The 27,644-nt window shown below is 36.9% G+C and overlaps 1 protein-coding gene across 14 annotated transcripts in view; it reads left to right on the forward strand.

Moving 5' to 3' along the window:
* The window catches only part of NAALADL2 (N-acetylated alpha-linked acidic dipeptidase like 2), a 1,546,126-nt gene that overhangs the window by 1,478,792 nt on the left and 39,690 nt on the right, over positions 1-27,644 (forward strand). For all 14 annotated transcript variants that reach the window (XM_074190946.1, XM_074190945.1, XM_074190943.1 and 11 more), the window contains one exon: positions 8,745-8,943. In XM_074190946.1, the coding sequence (XP_074047047.1) occupies positions 8,745-8,943 (199 nt within the window). The remainder of the gene's footprint in view (positions 1-8,744; positions 8,944-27,644) is intronic.

A 27,644-nucleotide genomic window follows, 5' to 3' on the forward strand; every position in this document is an offset into this window, starting at 1 on the left:
AATGTGAGGAATACCTTATCACTAGCTAGGCGTACGTCAGCTATAAAGAGAGCAAGTAAATAGAGAGTAACTGCAGAGGGAAGACCATGGCAATGGGGGAGGAAGATAGCAATGGGAAAGGCTTCCTTCAGGAGGTAGGATTTGAGCTGGGTCTTTGGAAAGGAAGCCAGGGGATTTAAAAGGGAGTGGTAAGGGGGCAGAGCTTAGGAGACATGAGGGACAGCCAGAGGAAAGGTACAATGCCAGATGATTGATGGGCAAAGTGACCAGTGTAGCCAGGTCATAAAGTTACAGAATGGGGGTAAAATGTAAGAAGACTGCAAAGGGAGTAATGGTCCAAGCAATGAAGAGCTTTAAGTGTCAAACAAAGGAGTTAATATGTAATCCCAAAGATAATGGGGAGCCAGTGGGGCTCCATGAGCAGGGGTTGGACATTAGACTTCTATTTGTTTTTTTTATGTTAAACTTTTTTTTTAAATTTTTTTTAATTTTTTTGCAAGGCAAATGGGGTTAAGTGGCTTGCCCAAGGCCACACAGCTAGGTAATTATTAAGTGTTTGAGACTGGATTCGAACCCAGGTACTGCTGACTCCAAGGCCGGTGCTTTATCCACTGTGCCACCTAGCCGCCCCTTATGTTAAACTTTTATAAAATTATCTAGCACTTTTTTAACCCCTCCAACCTCCCCTCCCCCAACTCATTCAAAAACAAACAAAAAAATGACCTCATAACAAATACATATAATCAGTCAAGCAAAACAAATTCCCATAAAGGACCATTCTAAAATCTTGAGTCTCATTCTACATATTCCCATGGTTTCACTGACATGAAACATGTAGTATCTTTCATTATTGAATCTTTGGAATCATGGGTTAGTCACTGAGTAGATACTGAAGGACTGATCATACATGGGGCTAGAGGAATGCCTTTCTGTCTGTATAAAATGTAGAAAGAAAAGATTTTTGAAGGTTTTTTTTTAGGGGGAGTCATTTTTGTAGCTGAGTGTAAAATAGATTTGAATTTGGATAGAAAAATGTAGGAAGATCAGACAAAAGGCTTTTATTATGATCTAAGCCCAGGATAAGGTTATGTACAAGAACATGAAGAAAGAAGTTGGCAGTGTGCATGGAGAAGCACAAGAGAGACTTGTGAAGGTGGAGAAGACAAGACATGGCAACAGACTAAATACAAGGGTTGTTGAGCATGCTGGCTCTCCCTCCCTTCCTTGGGAATAGGAATGATTAGTCAACAATCAGTCTGGGAGCCTGAGGAGACTCCTCAGTAGAAGAGGCTCCATTTGTTCAGAATGGATTTTGGCATCTCCTCCAACCCCCATTCCCCAATTTGGCTCCAAGTTCTTGTCTCAGTTTCCCCAATAACTCCCCATCTTCTATTTAGAAGCTCAGTCCTAGAGCCCTGATCAAGAATAAGGTCAATAATCTCAAGGAGTTCTTCCTGAAACCCTGGCTTCCTTGAGGACTGCTGCCTTGGGAATCCTGCCCTCCCCAGCCTTGATCCAGGTCTAGCCTAGTAACAGTAGTAGTAGTAGTAGTAGAAGCTTCCCTGAACCATAAATCCAGTAAACCAGGACCCTAAGCCTATTGAGGAGGGTGAAAGAAGAAAATGTAAAAGCTAATCTGAAACTTAAAGATCTTGGCAACTAATGCCATCACTTCCTGATAAATGGAAGGAAAAGAAATAGAAGCAATGTAAGATTTTATATTCTTGGGCTCAAAGATTACTGCAAATGGTGAATGAAGCCATGAAATGAAAAGATGCCTGATTTTTAGAAGGAAAAACTAAGGCAAATCTGGACAGCATCCTATAAAAGAGACTTCACTTTGCCAACAAAGGTCTGGATAGTCCATGCTATGGTTTTTCCAGGAGCAATGTACAGCCATGAGAGTTGGACTATAAGAAAAACACTTTCAAATTATGAGGCAGGAGAAAACTTCTGAGAGTCCCTTGGATAACAAGATCAAATTAGTCAATGCTTAAAGAAATTAATTCAGGCTATACACTGTTAAGTCAAATACTGAAGCTTAAGCTTAAATACTTTGACCACATAATGAGAAAATAGGAATAGTCTTTTCATTGGAAAATAGTCTTTTCATTGGAAGAGACCCTAATGTTGAGAAAGATTAAAAGGAAAAGGGAAAGGGGTGTGGCAGAGAATGAGAAGGTTGAATGGTGTCATGGAAATAATGGACATGAACTTGTACAGACTTTGAGATAGCGTAGAATAGAAAGACCTATGAGGCATATGAGGTCATGAGACCTCATATGAGGCATATGAGGCATATGAGACCTCATGAGGTCATGAAGTCCATCCAACACAACTGAATGACTCAACAGCAGCTGCAACAACAATCTCTACTGAATAACCCTGTGACCTTGAAGAAGCCAATTTTTCTTTCTCAGCTTGTCAGAAGAGATGAGAATATAGGATTAGTGCTAAGCAGATTGGCTTCCATAGATCCCAGGTATTTCACACAGTGCCACTCAGTATTCCATCAGAAAATTGGAATATTGGTGCCATTTTCTACATGAAAACATTAATAATAGTGATCTAATGTTTAAATATATAGAAAAAGAGGAGGAAAAAGAAGAGGCATTTAGTCAGCAAATAAAAATGACTTTTTTGACAAATTTAACTGAAAGGAAAAGGAGGAACTAAATAGGATGAAAGCTATTAAGGATGGTAGAACCTATTGAGGTTTTTTTATTTGTTTGTTTTTTAATGGATAGAAATCTGTCTTCTCTTGCATTCCTATTACTACCATACTGAAAAGGAAAAGAAATCCTTATAATAAATTTGCATAATTAAGTAAAAACATTTGTGACCTCAGTTCCATATTCAGAGAATATATGTATTATTTTTTCTATATCTAATTTATATCTTGAATTCTTTTTTGAATTCTTTTTTTTAAAAATTGAAAGCAATAGGGTTAAGAGATTTGCCCAAAGTCACACAGCTAGGCAATTATTAAGTGTCTGAGGCTGGATTTTAACTCATGTACTCCTGACTCCAGGGCTGGCACTCTATCCACTGTGCTATCTAGCTGCCACCTAATTTATATCTTACAGAAATTTTCTATTTCTCTCTATCAGTGGGTAAATAACATGCTTCATCCTAGGTATTCTGGATTCATGAATGTCATAGTTCTTACAATTTTCAAAATTGCTTTTCATAGTGCTACTATTATTGTTTAAATTGTTCTCATTCTGCTAATTTTGTTCTTTATGAGTTTATCCAAGTTTTGAGAATTGTTCTTTTTTTAATTTTATTTTTAATTCACAGAACAAAACAAACACATAGAAATAATTCTACACCATGATAAAAAGGATAATTGCACATAAAGCTTTCTTGTGTAACTGACTTCTCTAAATAAAAAAAAAAATTAGGTAGTTACATTGTTATTCACTTTTATCATATTGATGTGATCATATTTTCTTTGGATTCCACTCACATTAGCCTGCATGAAGGCTTACTGATGTTTCTTGGAAATCCACACTTCTTCATTCCATCATGTAGTATTACATCACATTCATATGCCTCAGTCTGTTTAGCCATTCTCCAACTGATGGCTATCTCTTTGGTTTCCAGTTTTTTGCCACCTCAAAAAATAATGTGTGTGTGTGTACACATCTATGTGTATACATATACTTCACATACACCTCTCTCTATATATCTATCTATCTATCTATCTATCTATCTATCTATCTATATGTATGTATATGTATATTCCTTTCCCCTTTCTTGATTTCTCTTTTTTTCAAAGTTAGTTGAGAAATTGGGTGTATTAGCATAGAATGAACTAGTAAATAGGGAGAATGTGAACATTGGGAGCTACAAGGCATGACAGTGAGGCTATTATGCTAGAGAAGATGGGAGGAAGCAAAGGTGGCTATAGAGACGTTATCCTTGACAAGATCTATGGGCCCTCTTCATCAGAGCCTAGGGGCAAAAAAGGAGGCAATAGTAAAGGCTAGTGTCAGTAATATGTGAGATAAAGAGAGGGGGGAGAGAAGAAAATTCATGATCCCCCTAAGGTGTTTGGTATCACTGTCACCTTATGAAGTTGGTAACTATCACCTTGTCACATATAACGACCCACTGGTCACTCAGAAAGTCTCCCTCCATAGCCCTTTTAGCTCTAATTATCTAATGATCTCTTGGTAGACTTTAAATACTGTCCATGGATCTATGCTACATCAAACCACATTTTTTTTTTCAACATCTTGAGAATCCAGTTTCTCTAACCCTGTTTCTTTTTGCTACCTACATTTATTGTTTATTTAACATCTCTCAATCCCTTGCTGAGATGATTCATTATGATTCACACCTAAGAGAGCAGCAGAAGGAAGAGAAGATGCAGGATAATAAAGGGCCCTTGTTTCCTGACTCCACCAACACTGGTGATTTCTTTTCTTCTGTCGAGAGGCGCCGTGGAGCATCTTTAAGATGACATTAAGTAGCATCCCGCCCCCCCCCCCTTTTAAATCACCTACCGGGCCATTTTCAACCGCCCCATTTGGGAAGAATATAAATCACAGGTTCTCTTGTCAGTATGAATCATTGAAGCCTGAGCAATGGTTATGGGATTGTTAGCGCCTTTAAAACTGTGATAAGCTCATTTCTAGATGAATAGACTCCGTGAAATAGTATTCAGAAGTCAGCCTATTTTTTGGTATAAAAAAGAAATCCCCCTCCCCTTCAAACATATTTAGTTTCAAGTATGACCAGGATATTTCACTCTTGATTTAAAATGAAATTGAGTGGGTCTTTTAAAAGACTTAAAATAAAAGAAAAAAAAAAACCCAAAGACCCTCAGTGGTAGAAGAGAAAGTAGCTGCTTAATCTATTCTAATCTATATAGCATTGGTTAAATGGCAGGATCTTTACATGGTGCTGGCAAAAAAAAAGGAAAACTCTCCCTACCACCTAGAAGCTTGAATTCAATTCAGACAGAAACAACCTGTACACTCATAAGCAGATACATAGAAATACAAAGTTATTTCAAAGGGTCCCTAACAACTGAGGGAATGGGGCTAGGACCGAGCCTTGAACAGGATGCTAGGTTGTTAATAATAATAATGATGATGATGATGATGATGATGATATTGTTGTTATTGTAATTATTACTACATTTGCTTCATGCTTTAAGATGTGTAACATGATTCACAAAATATTTTCTCATCTGATTCTCACAATTTGAAGTAATTACTATTATTTCCAAGTTACAGATGAGGAAACTGAGATTGAAAGAGGTCAAGAGATTTGCCCAGCAAGTATTCATTTGGCCCATTCTTGAAGACTCTTGATGAGATGTTCCCTACATGGGAATGGACAACAGAGTATTTCAGAGTGACCAGTGTCTTTATATGGGACAAAATGATAGTAACCACCTTCATAGGGTGACAGTGAAGCCTGGAACAACTTAGGTAGACTATGAATTCTCTTCTCCTCTCTTTATCTCACATACTTCTGACACTATTCTTTACTATTTATTCTTTTTTTTTTGGAGGACCTGAAGAGGGACCATCTCTCTTGTCACGGATAACATCTCTATACCTACCTTAGGTCCCTTCCATCTTCTCTAGCATAATTGCTTTTTCAGATGACAAAACCAAGGACTGGAGATTACCATGACATGCTCAAGATCATAGGGAGCCAGAACAACAATTTGAACCCTAACCCTTGGATCTTTCTGCTACATCACCCCAGAGTTGATTAGACTCTTATGAAAGGCCCAGAATTGGCTCCTCTAATGGCCCTAGAAAATCATAGTTGACTAAGTCCCTGAAGATTTCCTAGAGGACAAATGGCTACAAAAATTCTGTTCCAGCACGCCTTTGTAGGGTTGCCTCCCTAGGCTACATTCTTCAGAAATCCCAAGGGTCTAATGTCCTAGGCTCCACTGTGTTCAAGGGCATGTGTACTAAAAACTTGTGCATCTGTTTTCTTGTCTGTTCTCAATTCTAGTGCTCCTTACCTAAGGCCTAACGCCTAGTTTGCCTTTCTTGATCTAGTTTTTCCAATAATTGATGTAGGGCTGGCTCTAGAGAAAAAAGTAGGCAGGACACAGTTCACCTGAGCCTTAATTTCCTTACATGTAAAATGTCCATTTTATTTGCTCCACCAACTCTGGGTATGGTCTACTGAAAATAATGTCAGACTCGGTTGATGTTGGCAAAGCCTGTTTAACTACTCTCTCCCTCTCTATCTCTTACACACTTTTTTCTCTTTCTCTCTCTTTCTCTAAATATACGATACTATTAAAATTCATTCTCCCAGAGGAGATAAGGAGAGATGATGGTATTCACTAAATATTTATTGGTGGTGATGACAGGTACTCAGTAAACACCTGGTGAAAAAACTACTTTATTCAGCATTCTCCTTTGAAATGAAAAAGAAGGTAAATGGTTTCTCATTTAAAAGAAGATGCTTCTTACTAACTACCTCCTGAAATACACCAAGATAAGTCAGGTTGGCATTTTAAATTAATTTTTATACTCTCAATGTCAATTTTCTGTGTTTATGATAAACTGATATCCCACCAATCAAAAATCATGTTTGTCTTTTCCTTGAGAACTCATTTCTAAAGAGAGAATTTTAAAATTGGGGTTGTAATTTTTTTTCTCCCTCTTTTATTATTTTTTCTCATTTATGGAAGAGTAGTTCATGTTGGGTAGGGGAAGAAGGGGAGCAACTAGTTCGATGGCCTGAGCATAGCAAATAAAATCCTGCTTTTTATATATTTCCATAAACTATTTTAATTGACATCTTTTCACATTACCTTCATTGCCCAAATATACTTCTCCCTCATCACTACCAATACCCTATAGCAAAGATTAAAAAGAGCGAAACAAAAGCTGTTTCACTAGACTTCCCGACATATTAACCACATTCGAGAATAGATATGCTGTTCAGGGCTCAGAGGCAACCACCTCTTCAGAAGAGGTGGAGAGAGTCTTTTTCTATCTCATTCTCTGAGATGAAGAAAACAGATTAGATGAAGATTATTGAAATAGAATGGGAGGAAGGGAGCAAGTGGGCAGGAAAGGTGGGGGTGGAACACTTGAGGAGAAGCTCAAAAAAACTAATATCTAAGGGGCAGAAATGAGATAGGAGAATAACCCAAGTAAGCAATCATATGTTCATTTACTATGTACCAAGCACTGTCCTAGGCCCTAGGGAAATGCACAAAAGTGAAAGACAGAGACAGATAATTAAACACTAAATAAATACCATTTTTTTTCTTAACTGAGGCAGGGGCACTAAAAACTGAGGGGATCTGGAATTGCCTAGTATGAAAGATGATATCTGAGCTGAATTTTTATTCATTTTTAAGTTATAGAATAAAACAAGCATTCCCATAATGTAGTATAACAAGAAACTGGAAATCTACTATTTGTTTTACAATCTGCAATTGTAGATGTACAATTGTACAAAGAAATCTACAATTTGTTTTACCTTTTAAATATACAAGTTATTGTGTAAATTGCTATATTTTTGAGCTGAAATTTTTAAATGAGCTAGGAATTATAAAAAAAGGACAAGAACTGTTTCATTTCTGTCTCTTCCTCTCCATGTTCATATAATAATAATAATATCCTTGAGTGTTAACTGAGAGACGGAATAAGGACACAGAACATTCTAGGGATGGGAGGCAGCCAGTCCAAGTTGCAAAGAGGATAGGTGAGGGCTGAATGCCTCTGTTACGTTTTCAATTAATACCATTCAGCCTAGGAAAAGACAAGTACAAGGTTGTTGGGAATTGTCCCCACATGTAATTGTGAAAACTCAGAGAGAAACAGGAACGTGGCTAAGGACACAGCCAGGGTCACCCATTTCTACTCACTGCACCTAGACCTGCCAACTCCCAGCTCTTCTCCCTTCTGAGATGCTCTCTCTCCCTCTAGTCCCAGGTATATCATCCTTATTCCTGTTTTTGTCACCATAGGACTTGTTCTTCTCATAGAGTGTCTTCCTAGGGAAACACCATTAAAACTCCTGCTATGGTGGTGTTTTTCAAAAGATCTTTATTTTGTTAATTCTCATACTAAAGATATGTGGTTTTTCCCAATACTTGAAAAAAAAAATCCCTGGGCTATGTGAGAAAAACTTCTTTGTGAAATGTTCCTACTAGTGTTTGCACAGTATTCAAACACTTCAGCATAATTGAATGACAGTCCCAGATCCATTTCAAAAAAGCAGGGCAAACAAGCTCATTATTGTGTACCGGAAATTTATTTTTTATGTCCATGATATTTCTGTTCTGCATATAACCTACTGGCTCTGAGGATTAATAAGGGGGAAGACAGTGCACATGCTTCCCAGGATGCCAAGAGCTTGCCTGGCTCCCCCAGTAGAAGAACCTCACCTTAGCCTTCAGTGGCTGCCAGGAGAATTTGCAAAACTAGAAGAGAAAAGCCAAATTGATCCAGGAGAGTTGGGGCTTAGTAAGGAAGACTGCACAGGATTTGTACACTGCTTTTCCCTATAACCAGAGAATCAGAATGTAAATAAGTATCCTGCCCTGAGGCTTTTTTTTCCAACTACACTTCCAGAGGGAGCTACTGATGCCAATTCTTCCTGCTCTCCATCTGTTTCTCTTCTTGACGCTGGCCTCCCTTGGATTTCTTGTCTATGAGGCAAGGTAGTGGTTTTAACATCCTGGTTTTGCCCTTTGGGGAATGTCAGCATTATCACCCCAAAACACTTATTTATCTTTTCACCAGGTGACCAGCCCTACATGTCCAAGCTGCTGGAGGTGGCTGCCCGCCTGAGGGACAGTGCCGAACTGTTCCAGTCTGATGAGATGCGGCCTGCCAATGATCCCAAGGAGAGAGCCCCCACGCGAGTCCGGATGCTCAATGACATCCTCCAAGACCTGGAGAAAAACTTCTTATTGCAGCAGGTGCCTCCGGGGTTTTACAGGTAGGAGTATCTACTCAAACAACCTTTATTTCTACCTCCTGGGTGGAATTGTATCTTGGTTTTAGAACTAGCCTACCCCATCGATGGGGGTCATAACAGCTTAAGTCTCCTCATGGTTTTGATTTTATTTTATTTTATTACTTTTAGGTTTTTGCAAGGCAAATGGGGTTAAGTGACTTGCCCAAGGCCACACAGCTAGGTCATTATTAAGTGTCTGAGGCTGCATTTGAACTCAGGTCCTTCTGACTCCAGGGCCAGTGTTCTATCCACTGCACCACCTAGCTGCCCCACCTCATGGTTTTGGACCTATAAAATGAAGAGTGTGAACTTCATGATCTTTAAGGCTCCATTGATTTTTGAAATTCTTCCTGTCTCTGATACCACCTAAATGACCTTAGACAAATGACTTAACCTATTGTGATGTTTATTAAAAAGTCCAAGAGGCATAGTTTCTGGGTAATTCATCATTTTATTAAAAATGCTAGCATTTATTAATAAAAGGGGTCAATAGCATTTCCAAATGCCACTGATCCCTTACAGTTTTTATGTCCTTGGAAAAGGGAGTATTCCTGAAGATGATTAGATATAATCATTAATGAAAGAATGACTCTCTCCAATGAGATGCTCATGGACAAAGAGAAACTATCTCTACACCCAGACCACTCCCAACCTTGGGCAACCTAGAAGAAGGCCAGACCTCCACCCAGACTGGCATGAGTGGAACACAATAGTCAAGACTTCATTTTACATTAGATGGTCCAGTTGGGATAAATTTTTGACAGAGGTTATTGATATTCTTCAAAGGTTAAGCTGCAGACAATGAAACAGAACAGTAATAAAATCTGGATCTCCCCCATAACTGGTTACTAATCGTTTCTTTACTTCCTTTGGCCTTCGTTCCCTCATCTTTAAGATAAGATGAATGATTTTTTTGATGCTCCTTCTAGCTCTATATCTATGATCCTCTGCATTTTCTTTGCTGATGGTAATATAGTATTATAGTAATAACCTTTGTTTAATGACATTCTTCTAAAATATTTTATTTTTCCTACTACTTACAACAGTCATTTTCAACAATCATTTTTTGCAAGATTTTTGAGTTTTACATTTTTCTCTCTTCTTCCCTCCTCTCCCTGACAGATAGCAATCTCTGATATAGGCTCTATATGTATAGCCATACTAAATATCAATCCATATTGATCATGGTGTGAAAGAGGAATAATATCAAAATGGGAGGAGGGAAAAACATGAGAGGGGAAAAAAACATAACAAATAAGACAGCTTTTAAAAACTGAAATCAGTAATTTTGGTCTGCATTTAAATTTTATAGTTCCTTTTCTAGATGTGAACAGGTCCTTTAGAATTGTCTTTGCTTGTTGTGCTGTGGCAATGAACGAATCCATCAAGGTTGATCATGTCCCCATGTTGTAGTATGTATGATGTTCTTCTGATTCTGCTCATTTCCCTCAGCATCAGATGATGCAAGTCTTTCCAGGCTTTTCTGAGTTCTTATCGAAAAATAGTGTTCCATCACATACATAGACCACAATTTGCTTAGCCATTCACCATTTGATAGGCATCCCCTCAACTTCCAATTCTTTGCCACCACAGAGATGCTATGAATATTTTTATACATGTGGAATTTTTATCCTTTCTCATGATGTCTTCAGGATACAGACCCAGTGGAAGTGTTGCTGGTTCAAAGGGTCTACACAGTTATATTTCCCTTTGGGCATGATTCCACATTGCTCTCCAGAAAGGTTGGATCAGTTCACAGCTCCACCAACAATGTATTATTGTCCCAGTTTTCCCACATTGATCATTATCTTTTTTAGTCATATTTGCCAATCTGTGGTACCTCAGAGTTATTTTAGTTTATATTTTTCCAGTCATGATTTGGAGCATTTTCTCATATGAGTATAGATAGCTCTAATTTCTTCAACTGAAAATCTGCTTTTTTCATATCCTTTGACCATTTATCAATTGGGCAATGACTTGTATTCTTACATATTTGACTCAGTTGTCAATATATTTTTAAAATGAGTCCTTTGTCAGGAAACTCTCAGCATAAAAAAAATGTTTCTTGATTTCTGCCTTCTTTTTTTAATCCATTCTGCTATCCATTTCCATTTTATGGGACAGTTCATCCAGTCTCATTTACAGTTAAGATTACTAATTCTGTTATTTCCCTCTGTGATATCTTTCTCATTTATATTTATCCCTTTCCTTTATTCCTATTCCTCCTCATCAAAATTTTAAATTTCAGTTTATTTTGACTTATACCTTCCCTTTCCTTTTATCAGTCCATTTTCCCCTTATCTTCTCCTTTCCTGTCCCACCCCACCAATTCCCTATAGATTACTAGATTTTCAAACCCAAGTGGGAATGTATCTTATTTCCTCAATGGGCTAAAACTATTGAAGAGAATTTACACAGCATTCACATTCTCCCTTCTTTCACTCTAAAATTATAAATCTTTGTGCCTCTTCCCTTGGTGCTCTAATATGCTTGATAAGTCCTCTTGTTATCAACATATCATCACATATTGTTTACTTGTTTGATAAGCAGCATTGATTCAAATTGTATCAAATTATAATTATAATTTTTTTTTACCTTACCCCCTTTTCAAGTATATTTCAAGTATACCCAATCCTCTTCACAAGCCAAAGTATCCTCCAAAGCCATATTATTTCTTGAACTGTTTGCGCCCCTTCCCCACTGCCCCCCCCCCTTAGCCCCTTGTTAAGTGAAGCCTCCTGATCTAATTAACTGTAACAATCTCTAAGTACTGGGAGGCTCTGGAGGTCTCATTGAGAACTTTACAAGAGCAACTTACTCAGGTCCTTGCCTCTTATGATTCCCTCCAGTTTTCCCAGCAGTTTTTAATCAGAGTGAGTTCTTCGGGGTGGCTAGGTGGCACACTGGATAGAGCACTGGTCCTGGAATCAGGAGCACCTGAGGTCAAATCCAACCTTAGACACTTAATAATTACCTAACTGTGTGGCCTTGGGCAAGCCACCTAACCCCATTGCCTTGAAAAAAACCTAAAAAAAATTTTAAAAAGAGTGAGTTCTTATCCCAGAAACTATGTTTTGGGGTTTATCAAACAGCAGATTGCTATAGCCATTTATAATGATACTGTTGATGAAGGGATGATAAAGTTTTAATAATGTTAACAAATAGGCATTCATGGAAAGGGTAATCTCATTAAGTAGAAAGTTATGATGCAGTACTGACTTGATGAAGTTTTTTTATTTTGATACTATTTCTCTGCTTAAAATCTTGCATTTGGTGTACTCTCGTGAATGTGGGATATGGTCCATGTGGGCTTTCTTTCCTCATCTGTAAAATGGGGAAATCATTTCTACCTCATGAAATTGTCATGGGGATTAAATAGGATAGCATGTAAACTGCTTTGCAAATGCTCAAATTCTCTTTAGATGCCAATTATCATCATCCATGGGGCCCATTTTTTCATCCATGTCCTCCCATAAATTCATATGAAGTCATCTAACATTTGGGGACTGGGGTTGTAGAAGGATAGATAGGGTTGCTTCTACATTCTAGTTACAGTCATGAAACAGTTCCTGTGTATTTTTTAAATGTCTGACTCTCCCTTTTCCCATATTTAATGCATGTAGTATGCTACCTTTTATAGTTATTCCCTTTAAAAAAGAGCCATAGGTCATAAGAAGCCAGTATTATAGTAAGTAGGTAGAGAATCATCAAAGGTGAATTTCAAATTCTACCCCTAATAAATGGGGAGATTTTTTTGGTTTTGTTTTATTATATTTTTCTTCCTTGAACCCAGATCACTTATTAGAGATGAAAAGTTATATATAGATTATATCTGTGTTACTGAAAAGACTTTAGGAACCCTAGGATCATAAATTTAGTGCTTGAATCGGTTCTAGAGCTAATCTAGGTCTTCTAGATTTGAATGTTTAGACCTAGAGAGTTTAAGTGACTTGTCTAAGGTCACACAAGGCAGGGTCTGCATTTGAACCCAGGTCCTCTGATTCTAAGTCTATCATTCTTTTCCTTTTTCATTGCTATCACTGCAACTATGAAATCATATATTATTGGCACATTTCCTATCTCTGCATCCACATTCAGTGAATTTATTTTTAAATATAACTAACCTTTATGGCAGAAATTAGTAAATGCTGATTTCAGAATTCTGATCCTATTCTTGAAAAATGTAACAGATGGCACAACTGCATAGAGTTAATAGACTCTGGATTTTAGATTGTTGAATTCATCCTTAAAAGTACAAAACAGGACATTTTTAAAGTTGTACCACTTTTTTTTCCCCTTAAACTTAGGAAGTACATGCTTTTAACAAAAAGGAAAAATTTCCAGGGTGGTGAATTAGTAATGTGCCAAGAAAATTATGAAAGAACAGGATTATTCATTAATAGACATAACTATAGCTACATGGAGAAAAGTGATAAAGTTATGAAAAGAAATCATGGAAAAGGAAATATAGTGAGCAGTAACTGATTTCATTTTTCATACTAAGCAGAAAACTGGAGATGATGTTCACCCAAAAAGAAAACATTCTTCAGTGTGATGGGATAATGAGAATTCTCATCAAAGCAGGAGGTCAAAAGGGATTTACCTCATAAAAAAATGTTGTTGATAAAAGCTGACTTTGTAATGCCAAATATTGCATTTTGAAATTGGCTTATGTCCTTATATTTACTGCCTATTACAGAAGTGTCAGTGAACACTAAAACATATTAGTTTGGGAATATTTTTATTCACTTTAATGAATAGCAGAATATTTCAAACCTTGGAGCCCCCCAGCAGTGTAGATGATACCAATAGACATTATATAAAATAAGTTGAGTTAGGTACTAGGAATAAGAAAAGGTATAGGATGGAGTCTTTACCCTTAGCCTTAGAATTTTAGATTCAACTTGTTGAGATGACAAAAAGACAGGAAAAGGTAAATGATACAAGGGAGTAGTCTAATAGCCAATGAATGAGTTAGAAAGTGAGATCAAAGAAGCAAGAAATCACTGTGGGCTGCAACAGCCAAAGAAGTCTTTCTTGTGAAGATGTCAATTTAGATGAGTTTTGAAGAAACTGAAGAAAAAAATTATGGAAAAGATATGAGAGTAATGATAATTACCTGATCAAATGGTTAAAAAGGAGTTTCTTCATTTTCTTCTTCAGGGAACAATAGGGTAAATAGTTTAAACTGAAAGGTGGATTAAGGAAAGGGAGTGATGGTAAAAAGGTTAGAGCTACATTGTGAGAAGGTATTTGAAATTTCTTCTTTGTACCACAAAGAATCATCTTTGCTGAGACTTTTTTTGGGGGAAGAGTGTAGTAATGCATACAAAGGAATATTCAGGGAAGTGTTAGTCTGATAAAAATATTTAAGATCACAGATTTAGAATTCAAAAGGATCTTCGAGGATATTTGATTCCCCGATTTTTCATACCACAAGAGTTATTTGCTGACAATCACAACAATAGTGAATAACTGTGTCAGGGCTAACTAGAAAAGAAAAATGACAGATGTTGGAGGGGATGTGGGAAAAAATGATAAATTAATTCATTATTGATGGAATTGTGACCTGATTCAACCATTCTGTAGAGCAACTTGAAACTATGGTCAAAGTCAGTCATACCCATTGATCTAGCAAGATCATTATGAGGTCTGTTTATAAAAAGAGATTTTAAAAAAAGGAAAGGAAAAGGACTTATATGTACAAAACTATTTATAGCAGCTCTTTCCTGATGGCCAAGAATTGGAAATTGAAGGGATGCTCATGCTTTGGGGAAAGGTTGAACAAATTATATTATATGATTGTAATAGACTATCAGAATATAAGCTATATGTATAAGCTATAAGAAATGATGAGCAGGATGTTCTCAGAAAAAACCTGGAAAGACTTACAGAAGTTGTTGCAAAAATGACAAAGTAACAGCAATATTGTAAGATAAACATCTATTCTCAACAATACAATGATCCCAGTCAATTTAGGATGAAAAATGCAACCCAGAGAAAGAACGATAGTATATGAATACAAACTGAAGCATTCTTTTTTATTTTATTTTTCTTGACTTGGGTTTTTTGGGCATGTTTCTCTGCTTTCTTTTACAACATGACAATATGGAAAAATATTTTGCATGACAACAGATATATATATATTGATATATATTGATATATATATATATAATATATATAGATATCCTACATTTAATTTCTTGTCTTTTCAATAAGGGGCATGGAGAAGGAGGAAAGGAAAAAATTTGAAACCCAAAAGTTTAAAAAAAATCTAAATGTTAAAAATTGTTTTTTACATGTATTTGGGAAAAACTCAAATATTACATAAAATTTGACTAGAAGATTTATCATGGGAAGAAAGTACTGGCTGACATCATCACACCTGGTATCCAGTCCTGTCTCTTTTATAAACTTTCTATGTTGCCTTGGGCAAACAATCTTTACTTTATTCTGATTTCTTTATCTATAAACTGGGAGAGGGGGTTAGAATTGGTGACCCCCAATATCCTATCTGGCCCATAGGACCCAAATCCTATTCATTTTCTACTTTGATAAAGGAAACCTTTTCTGAACTCCCTGTTGCCTCCAATTGTTAATATTTTCTCCTTTCTCGAATTATTCTGATACAATTATCTGTACATGTGGTGAATCTACCCAATTAACAAAAGTTCTGAGAAGGAAGGACTATTTTTCTTCACAGCACCCAGTCTAACAACTGGTGTGTGTGCCACCCCATGCACACCCCACAATATCTGCCATTCCCCAGCAGACCATCACTTGATATATTTTTTCCTAGACCACTCTAATCCACTGATTTCAGGTCTTTATCTTGAGATCTTGCTTTGACTTCCTCCTGTTTCTGACTCTAAGAATGAAGGAAGGAGCTCAGCAGGTAGCCTGCAGATCTATGAATGGCTACGCTGCTTCATGTCCAATAGATAATACCAGTAGACATTATATAATTGATTAGGGTCAATCAAAACCAAGGCAATCTACTAATACAGGAAAAAGATATGGGAAAAGAACAGATGTCAAATAGCTCATGACTTCATTGCATCAAGGGATCTCTGTTGTTACCCACAAGGGCACTTTTTCCAAAGATAAAGATCACACCTGACCAGAGCCTGCCCCTCCTGGGGAGCTGTTAACCTTGTCTTGCCATGAATCCTTTTCTCAATACCTTAGGGACCTTCTATTAGCTTTTTTTTGACCCTGCTTGAATGGTAATAGATACAGGTGCTGTCTCTCAATGATCCTGACCTATTCATCTACCCCTTTTTCTCCCTGCTGTTGCCTCTCACTGACATCCTTATGAGATTCCCCTCTTTTCTTCTTGGTAATGTGGTCCTCCTATCCACCATGCCCTTTTTTATTGTCTCCTAACTAAGTAATTACAAAGTTCTCCTGAGACATAGAGGTCTTGAGAACTGAAAGAGAGGAGAAAAGATTCTTATTTGATCTGACAAGAATACACCCATTTAAACCATCTCAATAATTATTGAAACCCCAAATACAAAATACCACAGCTCTAAATATTAATGGTTCATTTTTTTGAAAAAAATTAAATATGGGGTAATGGAAAACTCTCATAATTATATTTCAGTGAGCATTTCCACAAGAATTGGTTATGTAAGTGCTAAAAAAAACCCTGCATGTTCAGTGTTTGATTGGGATAATGACTACTTTGTTCTCATACTGTTTTTTTTTTTCTTTGTGAGGTGTGGGTGGTCTGAATGGATTTAAAAATCCCACAATTGTTTCTCCTGTCATTAATTCTATCAGTAAAGTCTCTGATTCCTTTCGACTCTGAAAAGATAAACTAGTGATTAAGAATTACCATAAAGCTTTTTAAAATATTTTAACAGAAGCCAAAAGTATAAAAGGATCTATGCATAAATATAGTATTCTAATCCATAAAACCTATAATTTCTAAGAAAAGGGTTGAGGACCTAGCTCAGAAATAGATTATTTTTAATGCTGGAAATTATACATATGCATGCATATATACATATATATACACATATTTTTATCTTATTTTTCTTTCATAGCTATAAGTATATACCAGCTTTATAATTATGAGCTTTTATATTTCAAATGCTATCACTTTAAAGAAAAAAAAATACAGGAAGTTCAAAAGCAGCCAAACTAATACACTGAAATTCATAACTCATGTTTCAGTTGCTTATTTTGCTAATGGTAAAACAAAGGATCTTTTCCATTGTGCATGATAACATTCATATACAATTTGATTAGACACTTACTGTGAATGCTTGTTAAAAATATTTCAATTGAAAATTATATGTTTATCATACTAATTAGTCTGAGATCCGATCTGACGGTCTCAAAATAGAAATCAAAGAATGCACAGCTGTAAGAGGCCCATAAAAATAATGCACATTCAATGTCAGGATTTCCATTTAATTCAAGTAAATGAAATAATGAGCTTTTCTACTTGAAATTTGGTTAGGCTTCACTGGTTGTGTCTGTCCCATGGACTCTCCATGTCCTACCTCTTTCTTCTAGCTTGGGTAGGAAAGGTCAACTGTGGAAATAGGGAGAAAGGAACTGAACTTGTGACTGAAGGAAGAGAGAAAAAGAAGAGACTTGGAATAGGTCTCAGGACATGGTTAATAGGAAAGAAGAAGAATGGGGAAATGATAACAAGTGGCCTCAATGATCTAATGATGAAGAAATGAGGATTTACAGTCAAGAGGAACCAAGGGTCTCCAGAACATCTCTCTGCCCCTTTGCACAGAAATGGAAAGCTAAAAGCCTTTGATTCTTCTTTTCTTTTCTTCTACCTGTTGAATTTGGTTAACTTTCAGACAATAAGAAAGTGAAATTACTAGTATAGCAAGATGAGGACTGTGGAGCTGGATTTAAAATACCAGGGTGACTTTCTATTGTAGGAAAAAAAATAAATCTATGTATGGGGTGGGGGAGGATTCTTTTGGGCATATTTTGCCCACTCCCCAGTTCCCAGAACACCCTGCTCGGTACTTGCCAACCCTCTCAATCCAAGCCTTATCCAGGCCGGCTTAGCGTCAGCCTTTTCTCCATGTTCCCTTTAGCCATCTAGAGTGGAGAAGAGAGTATCTTCCACTGCTACTTGTCTGGTCCCCCTTTCTGCAGTGGGTCCAGCACTGGGATAGTTCTTAATAAGTTGCTGTTGGTTGGTGGTATTGTTGGCACAAGACAAGTAGTTGCTTTTGCTTGAACAAAATTTAAAGTCAAGCATTCTCAACAGGAAGTCCGTGATTTTTAAACCTACTTTGATTACTACATATATAAAACTAAGTGTATGTGGAGATTCCAAGTTCAAATAAAACATAGACTCTTCCCAGATGAACTCTGAAATCTAGTAGAGAGATAAACTGGAACTAGAAGCAACCACACCGCTCTAAAACACGGGAAAAGTCAAGGGCGAACCAAAGGGCAAAGTCAGTCAATGACCTTCTACTACTGCCCCGTGGCTGACCTCTGGTCTCCAATGGCTTCAGAAGAGGGCTCAGCCCTCTTCACTTAAATACAATTCGCTTGCATGTCAGGGCATCTCCTCCTTGATGTCATGCTACTCCTCTAGAAGCAAGGACAAAGAAAAACCTTTGAGTAGTAGGAGCTGCCCCACTACTGACCAGTTAGGTAACACAGCAAACTCCTCCCCTGCTAGCTTCCCTTCTCCCCCACTTCTCCTTCCTCTCTTCCTTCCTTCCTTCCTTCCTTCCTTCCTTCCTTCCTTCCTTCCTTCCTTCCTTCCTTCCTTCCTTCCTTCCTTCCTTCCTTCCTTCCCTTCCTTCCTTCCTTCCTTTTCCCACACATGTTATCATACCCTTACCTGCTCTGATGTGCCCAAAGGAAATCACTCTGCTCTATTTCATTGGACATTGTAGGTTCCAGCCCAGGCCCTGCTTGGTCATTGAGCCCTGATTAGCTCAGAATGTATATAAATAACCAAATTGTTTCTATTTTGGCCTGAAACCCTAAGGGTCTTTCCCTCTCAATTTGATTTTCTTTTTTTCTTTTCTTTTCTTTTCTTTCTTTCTTTTTTTTTTTTTTTTTTAGATTTTTGCAAGGCAATTGGATTAAATGGCTTGCCCAAGGCCACACAGCTAGGTAATTATTAAGTGTCTGAGATTGGATTTGAACTCAGGTACTCCTGACTCCAGGGCCAGTGCTCTATCCACTGTGCCACCTAGCCACCCCTTGATTTTATTTTCAACTGGATCAAAAAGGATACTCATTGCTTTATTTCTTTCTTATCTAGTATAACCATGGGAAGGATATGGTCTCAGTAAAACTGAGACCTATAAAGTCCAAGGTTTCCCTCTGCCTCCAGGGCCATCTATTTGTTTCACTTGCATATCATGGAGACATCACCTCCTCCACCTGGCAGTCTTCTTTGAGAACAAAAGGCAAACAACAACAACCAATACTGTGCTAATCATCATCATCATCATCAAGTGCTAGGGACACAAAGAAAGGCAAAATGTAGTCCTTGCTCTCAAGAAGCTCATATTCTAATGAAGGAAACAAGATCAGTTTAAAGGATGGATAGTATTTAAACTGGCTAGGATTGGAGAGAGGGCACAAGGCAGAGTAGGTCCTAGATAGCTTAATTTTTTGACTTTCCTATATTTAATTTTAGGTTTGGAAATTTTCTGATGTTGTAACCCAGTTTACCTTCACAAACTACTTGATGCAGAGAATTATGAGAGAATTATGGAAGTAGCAGAAACAAGATTCTGTCATCTTAAATGCTGTGCAATCTTGTTGAAAAAATGAAGATCAGGAAGAAATCCTGATCATATTTCCCTAATCCTAATGTAAACTAAAATTTTACTTTGCTTCTTTTTTCTAGTCTAAAAATAATTGCATGAAAATAGTGATTGGCTCTTTATGATGTGGTGTAAAATGGGAGGGATGGGGAGCCAAGATTTTGGAAAGAATGGCCTTCAAATGTGTCCCCAATTCTTTATCACGTGGGGTCTCATTTTCAAAGCAAAATACTAATAAGATCTATCAAGGAGATTGTTAAATTTAATTTAAGTTAACAGATCTTACAATCAATGGAGAGTAGAGGGCTGCAAGACTTGAAGAAGAAAGAAGGTAACTTGAGCTCCTCTCATGTCAGATAACCTTCAGCAGGTGACTATCATGTCGAATTCTCCCTATTTCCATTTTCTCCCATTTTACAGACCTGTTAACTATGAAATTAAATAGAGTATTGGAAAACAAATGGAAATTTTTCAAAAGCTGATGGAATGTGCCAGCTTCTCTTGCCAGTAGAACATGAAAAACAACTGGAAAATCATCCAGTTTCTCAAGGATTCTGAACATAGATATACATTTTGGGGAATTTGCTTGCAACAGTTGAAAAATGCCATTGTCTCACATTTCAGAAAACATGATGAAATATTTTTTTAATTTTTATGTTCTTTCTAAACTTGGCAGAAGAAAGTCCAGGGATTATTAAAAGGGAGATTTCTTCAAGATATGCAAACTAGTGTTGTACATCCTGTGGTGAATGTTACAGGACAGCAACACCTCATTATTTATGCATTATTTATACATTAATCACTCAACAGGCTTATATTAAAAGTGAACAAGGAAGGAAACAAGGAAGACACAGTATTTCAATGTGTTGGGGGCTCTGTTAAATTCTTTACAAACATTAACTCATTTGATCCTCCAACAACCCTGGGGACAGCTACTATTATTATACCTATTTCACAACAGAGGAAACTGAGACAGACAGAAGTTAAGTGACTTACCTCAGGTCACCTATATGGCAAGTGTCTGAGGCAGGATTTAAACTCTGATCCTCCTGACTATCCATTGATGATGATATATACATATAAGATTATCTAGCATGAGTTTTCTCATATTAAAATAGTAAGAACAGAACCCAGAACTTTGGTCTTAATAACCTGATATTTCAAGTTCTATAAAACAAGTGTAAAATTCCCTAAGTAACAAGAGTAAAGAAACACACTGCAAAATAATGACTCAACTGGAGTGGGTTTTTCTATTATGTTTTCTGTGGTTGAAACTAGAAGTTCAGATAATTTGTAAGGTACCCTTTTTTATTTTTTTTCATAAAAAGATGTGTGTTTTATAGTACCCACTTCTCTTCCTTTCAGAGACTACAAATTATAGTGTTTATGGTATCTTAATGACCAAACACAGTTGAGACCTGAAGGTCAAGATTATAAGCAATATTTTAAATGTATGTTGACTGATAAGTACCAAATAAGCAAAATAGAGCATTTATTGAAGGCCAAGTTATACAGATCTGTCCAAATTTCTCTTGCAAACCACATTTTATTGGTCTGATGACCTGCTCATTACTTGTCCCTGGAGGCTGAGATCTCCTGGATCTCAGTTGGGGCGGGGGGAGACACTATTTTTATTTTGATAACCAAATTACAGGAAAATTATGGCTAAATTATAGAGGGTCACTAAAAATATAATAAAAATTAAAATCATATGGAAATGACTTTCAGGGTTCCTGTAACTTAAAAATATCTCCAGGTGGCGGCTAGGTGACACAGTGGATAGAGCACCAGCCCTGGAATCAGGAGTACCTGAGTTCAAATCCAGCCTCACACACTTAATAATTACCTAGCTGTGTGGCCTTGGGCAAGCCACTTTGACCCCATTGACTTGCAAAAAACACAGAAAAAAAATATATATCCAACACTATGACAAGTTTGGAGAATATTTTTGTCTAAATTTTAGGAAAAATGTGAACAGATAAAATCTTTTTTTATTTTAATAAAGTTAGTTGTTCTATGTTTTCTTTGAAACAAATATCTCCTGGAATTATTTTTTAAACTCAATATTCACCTCATGTACTACACCACACAATGGTAGCATTTTATTTCTTTTTCTTGGTATATTTTTAGAAAAGTATTTCCTCATGATACTTATTTGGCTCCAAACTTATCTCTCTTGTATTAAATGTCTACAAAGAATTTGCTAAAGTGCTAAAGAAATGAAAATATTAGTATTATTTTCTGATTGAATCTCTAAGAAACCAAAACTTCAGGAAGAAAATCCAAACAAGCAGTTGGTCATCTGGATGCTTCATTTATAAAACCCCTAGAACCTGGCTAGTCCTAAAGATACAGATGTTTCCAAGTATGTATATTGTTATTATGTATGTAAATGTATCAAACATTCTATATGTAAATAATAAATATGCATATGAGATACAGGTATATATAGAGAGAATATTAGCATACTGAATGTAGGGCCTGCTTTGGAATTAAAAAGACCTCAATTCAAAACCACCCTACAACATACATTAACTCTGAAAATATGGGCAAGTCCTAGTCTCCCAGAGTAGAGTGTCAGACTTGGTCATAGCCATTGGCTGGCCCAATGGCTGGAATCCTTTCCCTCCTTCTCTTGGCTTCCCTTCCCTGGATTCCTTCAAGTCTTAGTCAAAATATGAAAAACCTTTCTCAGACTCTAACACTAGTGCTTTCCTGCCAAGGTGACCTCCAACTTACCTGGTACATGTACAGAATTGTCTGCATGTTGTGCCTTCCATTAGAATGTAAACTCTTTAAGGACAGAAATCGTTTTTGTCTTTTTTTTGCACCTTTCGCTTCTAATACATAGTAACCACTTAGTAAATGTGTGTTGACTAGCACCCCTGTATGGACCCCTATTGATAACATCACAGGTCCAGTAGCTTTTCCCACACACTTTCCTGGTCCACTCGAGAATTTAAACAGTTTGCTGAAAGTAGATTGTTCTACTCTATTCACTACACTATCACACTGTCTCCTATCTACGTGTATATCCAGATAGTCCTGTGCACACAGAAATTTGAAACCAAGCTATTTTCTTTTCATGTATGAAGAATCTACATAATTATGTGTTTTTGTTTATTTGTTCATTTAGGTGTTTTTGAGCATGTAGATTATGACCATCAATCAGTCAGTTTTAACTATGAAACTGCTTAGGAATATGCAGTCAATAAGAAAGCTTTTGTTTTGAAGAAAGGCAATTTGATTGCTCAATGAAGATATGAGTAATAGTACTTACTTCTGCAGTAAAACAAATTAAAATCTTGAAGTTGAAAGAAAGTCAGTCCAGTTCTGATGCTTAATATAATGGAAAACATACCTCTGATAGAATATTTTTAAATGAGCTTACATGGACTGAGGTTAATGCTTATAAGATTAGGGAGATCTTACCGGAAAGGCCCTCACCATAAAGATGCTCACTGAATTTCATTGGAGTCTCTGAGGAACACAATTCAATCTTGAACAAAATTGGATAGGACACATAACCATGATTTAGGTCCAAGTCAAAAAAGTTCAGTCAATAAAGGCATCAGTATCATGGTCTACTTATGAACTTCCAGGATACCACATGTCAACAATTTCCAACCATATTTAAAATTAAACTTCAAATTAAGGTTCACACATATTCTTCTTAGATGAAAAATTTGATAAAAAAAATCAATGCCATCATTATCATCAAAATGGCTTTAAATATATAATTTTTTATATGAGGGAGTCAGAGCTGGCGCCCACAACACCCAAGCACTTCTGTTGGTCATAACAGCATCCTTAGTTAATGATCCCCCACTGAGGATCCATTATAAGCCAAGGCCGTGTTAGTCACCATGTTGGTTTTAGAAGCAGAAGAGGTGGTCTCTTGTTTACAGAGCAGTTAGAGTGAGGAGATCTGGAAAGGACTTTTGAGATTGTCTAGCTGAACTATTATTGCTGTTGGTCCGTCATGTTCAACTCTTCTGGACAATGTGGACCCTAGCATCCCAATAGTTTGTGGAGTTTTCTTGGAAAAGATACTGGAGCGGTTTGCCATTTTCTTCTCTAACAGATTAAGACAAATGGAGCTTAGCTGATTTCCCTAATTAGTGAGTGTCTGGGGTCCAGATTTGAACATACATCTTCCTGACTCTAGACCCAGCTCTCTACTCACTGAACTACCTTGCTGTTGAGGAAACTATATGGTCCAGAAAGATTGTCACTTCTTTAAAGGTCTCTGGTAGAATTTTCAAAGAATCAGATCACTTATCAACCAGGGAATGATTATTTATAATTGTGTATCATAGAAGTAGAATTGGCCTATACTGGCATTGTGGAGACATGAGTTCTTGCCTAATCTCAGCCCATTTACTATGCAGCTTTGAGAAGATTGTGTCCAACCCCTCAACTTTGGCTGAAAATACAACAACTGAACTGGTTGAAGTGCTCATCTAGATTATACTTCAAATCATGTATGATTCTATAGAATGCATGCTAAAAACTGAGTGCTATGATCCACAAGTTGCCCTAGGACTGCAATGGGGCTCCTGTTGCTACTTTCCAATCCTTTTATTCACTTCCTATAGACTAGATTATCCCCAAATTCCTTCCAGACTCCTCAAAGCCTCAGTCTCTCAACTCTCCTTTTCTACTTTTAGAAGATCTTATCCCAATAACTTCTAATGCTTGATTCCCCCCCACCAACTACTAGCACCTGCCCCCAATAATCTTGTTTTTGGTTCATACGTGTTATTATATTATGTTAGGAAAAAAAAAAACTCCCTCGTTGTGGCACAATTCCTAGCACAGGGTCTGATATATAGCAAGTGCATGTTGATTGCTTCATTGACTGGGGAAAGGGACTGCATATAAGGTCAGAACACCTGGACTCAGGTCTCTGCCTTGCCATTTACTAGATAAATTAAATTGACTAATTATCCATAAAATAGATAATTTCACTTCTGTGGACCTCAGTTTCCTCTTCTGTAAAATCCAGATTCTGTTTTATAGTAGTTGTACTATGACATCATAGTATTGTTGTGAGGACCAAATAAGATAATATGTCTAAGGTACTTTATAGATAAAGTCAAGCTATTAACTAAATTTAGTGGAATTTACTGAGTAAGTGAATATTGTGGTTAAATATATGATTTAGAAAAATTGCATTGGAAATAAAATGAAGGATAAATTGGAGTAAGGGAAGATTTCAGGTCAGGAGGCCAATTCGAAGGATACTATAATAATCTAGGTGAGAGTTAACGATGGCCTGACCTAGGGTAGTATTTATGTGAATCAGAATATATGAGTGATGTGGAGGCAAAAATGATAAAATTTGGCAAATCTGGCAGTGGGTGAAGGAGAATGAGTTACAGATGATGTTACAATAAGCCTGGAAGGATGGTGGAGTGCTATATAGGGTGGAAAAAAAGAACATTTCTAAAAGAAGCTGCTTGTAGTAAAAATAACAGGGTCAAATAGGGTCATGCAGAATACTTATGGGGGTTATAGTAGTGAAGTCCTCAACTGTTTCCGACACCTTGGTTCAAGTCATTCTATCTCTGAATATCATGCAAAAATGAGACTGATAATAATAATTGTCCTGCTTGTCTTAGAAGATTGTTATGAGAATGTAGTCCATGACGGTTAAATGAGATGATGTATGTAAAAAGACTATCAGAGCTGTCCAATGTTCTGCAAAAGTAAGGTATTATCATTATTACTATTATTAATGCAAAACATTATTAATGCAAAAACAAGTTTTTAGGAAGGTTTTCTGGTAATATTCTAAGCAGTCATTGCTTCTAGTTAATGCTTGCCATCAATAGAAGCAGACAGATTGTAAAGGCCTTTGGGAAGAGAGCAATTAATTGATTGTTTCTGCTCTAAATGGTCACTTTTCAAAGGAAATATCCTTGAGTACTCCCTAGATCATCTCTAATCTTCTTTTGAAAGGAAGTCAGTGCTAAAAGAAGGGTCCAGGTGTCATCTATTTACAATCCTCGAAACCTTTGCCAAATCACCAGCAGCTTTGCAAAAAAAAAAAAAAAGTATTTTAACTTTTTTTTAACTGTCTTTGGAGGCTTCAGTTATCTGCTTGATAGGGAGAGGGGTTCTGGGTCAAAGAATCATGGAACCTTGGAGAAGAGAAAAGGATATTAGAGCTTCCCTTACCAAACTTCTATCCCATGTAGTATTCCTCTCCAGGATACCTTAGAGGTAGCAGCCCGGTCTTTTCTGGGAATCTAACCACTTCCCAACTAGTATAAAGTCCAATGGCTCATCCCATTTTTGAATAGCTGAGATTGTCCCCAAGGTAGTATGATAATGAGCCAAAATAGTCTTGCTCCCAACTTCTCCCCTTTGGTTTTTAACTCTGCTCCCTGGAGCTACACTAACAAAGACCAATCCCCCTTTCATGTGTGAACTCATCAAGCATTTCATAACAGCTTTTAAGTCAGAGGAACATAGATCCAGGTCTGGCAGGGACTTCAAAGGGTGGCTGGTCCAGTCCCTTCATATCCCAGATGAAGAAACTCAGACAAGCTTTTTGTCCAAAGTCACATGGAGACTATCAGAAGCAGGATTTGAAACCAGGGCCTCTGACTTCAAAGAGAGGGAACTTTCTACTTTTCCTGTCCCTTTTGTTTCTTTTTTGCTTTTCTTTTGGCAAATTACACCTGCTTTCTTTCTTCTCTCTTGGGAAGTCCTCCTTACAAGCTAGTTGCCTTCTCCTTAATTCATCTTTGTTTATCTATATCCCTATTAAAATTGGATCCTCAGAACAGATCTGAACATAAAGCTCCAGATGCAATGAGTCTAGAGTCTAGGATTCCTTTGTTTGGGATGTGATGTGCCTGTTGTTACCTCTAATATGCATGAGCTATGTGATCTGGGCAGGTATCTTAACTTGGCAGTGCCCAAGGAAAGTCTCTCCGGTTATCAGTGTTTGGTTGTTGTCAGCTCTCCCTCATCCTACACTGGATCCAATAGGTTTTTCAATGTGAATGTAGGTATATTCATCTACATTAATCCCATCTAGTTTTGCTTTTGTTACATCTTGCCCCTTGTGCCAACCTATCTAGATATCAGCAAAACTGATATCACAGAAATGCATTTCATTGTGTATGCTTTAAAATATATGCAGGCTAATGATATACCTACCTCACAGAGTTGGGAAGGACCATTTGAGATGAGATAAAGTGACTGTAGACAGTACTCTATATACAATGTGAGTTGCTCCAGTTTCTACATTTGATTGGAGGTTCCTTGGGAGCAAGGTCTGTTTTACTTTTTTGGTATCCCAACATTTAGTTCTTTGGCACATAGTATGCATTTTAAATTGTTGAGTGAAATCACAGGTACATGTCATATTGCATATGGCAACACAACAGATTTATATCTATATCTATATCTATCTATATATAAAATTTTATTTTATTTAGTTATTTGCTAAATTATTGCAATACATTAAGGTGTATTAGAAATATTTCTGAGTCATTCAATGAACTAAAGCTAAAGCACACATTGTTGCATGTGTTTACTGAATTAAATTGAATTGAGTTTCTTTGTACCAAGGCAATGTTCCTTCTAATTTAAAAGGACTCAAAAATATTAGAATTGTCTTAAGCATATCACTTCTTCCCTCTATGCCTGGAAGAACCAGTTGCTAATGTCCTCCTGGCCCTCCAGCCAGCGGTGCTATTATTCTGTGATTTACTGCCATTTTTAAAACGTTTATATGGAGATTTGCATTACTAATTGTACATTATCATAAAATCCTCTATTTTTATCATCCTGCAGATGGAGAGTTCAGGATATTTTTTTTTTCCTTTCTCACTTAAAATAGGCTTTCCCTGCAGTTTTTTCCCCTTAAATAGTATATATCATTCTTTA

This window comes from Macrotis lagotis, chromosome 6 (assembly GCF_037893015.1).
Source record: "Macrotis lagotis isolate mMagLag1 chromosome 6, bilby.v1.9.chrom.fasta, whole genome shotgun sequence".
Lineage (NCBI taxonomy): Eukaryota > Metazoa > Chordata > Mammalia > Peramelemorphia > Peramelidae > Macrotis > Macrotis lagotis.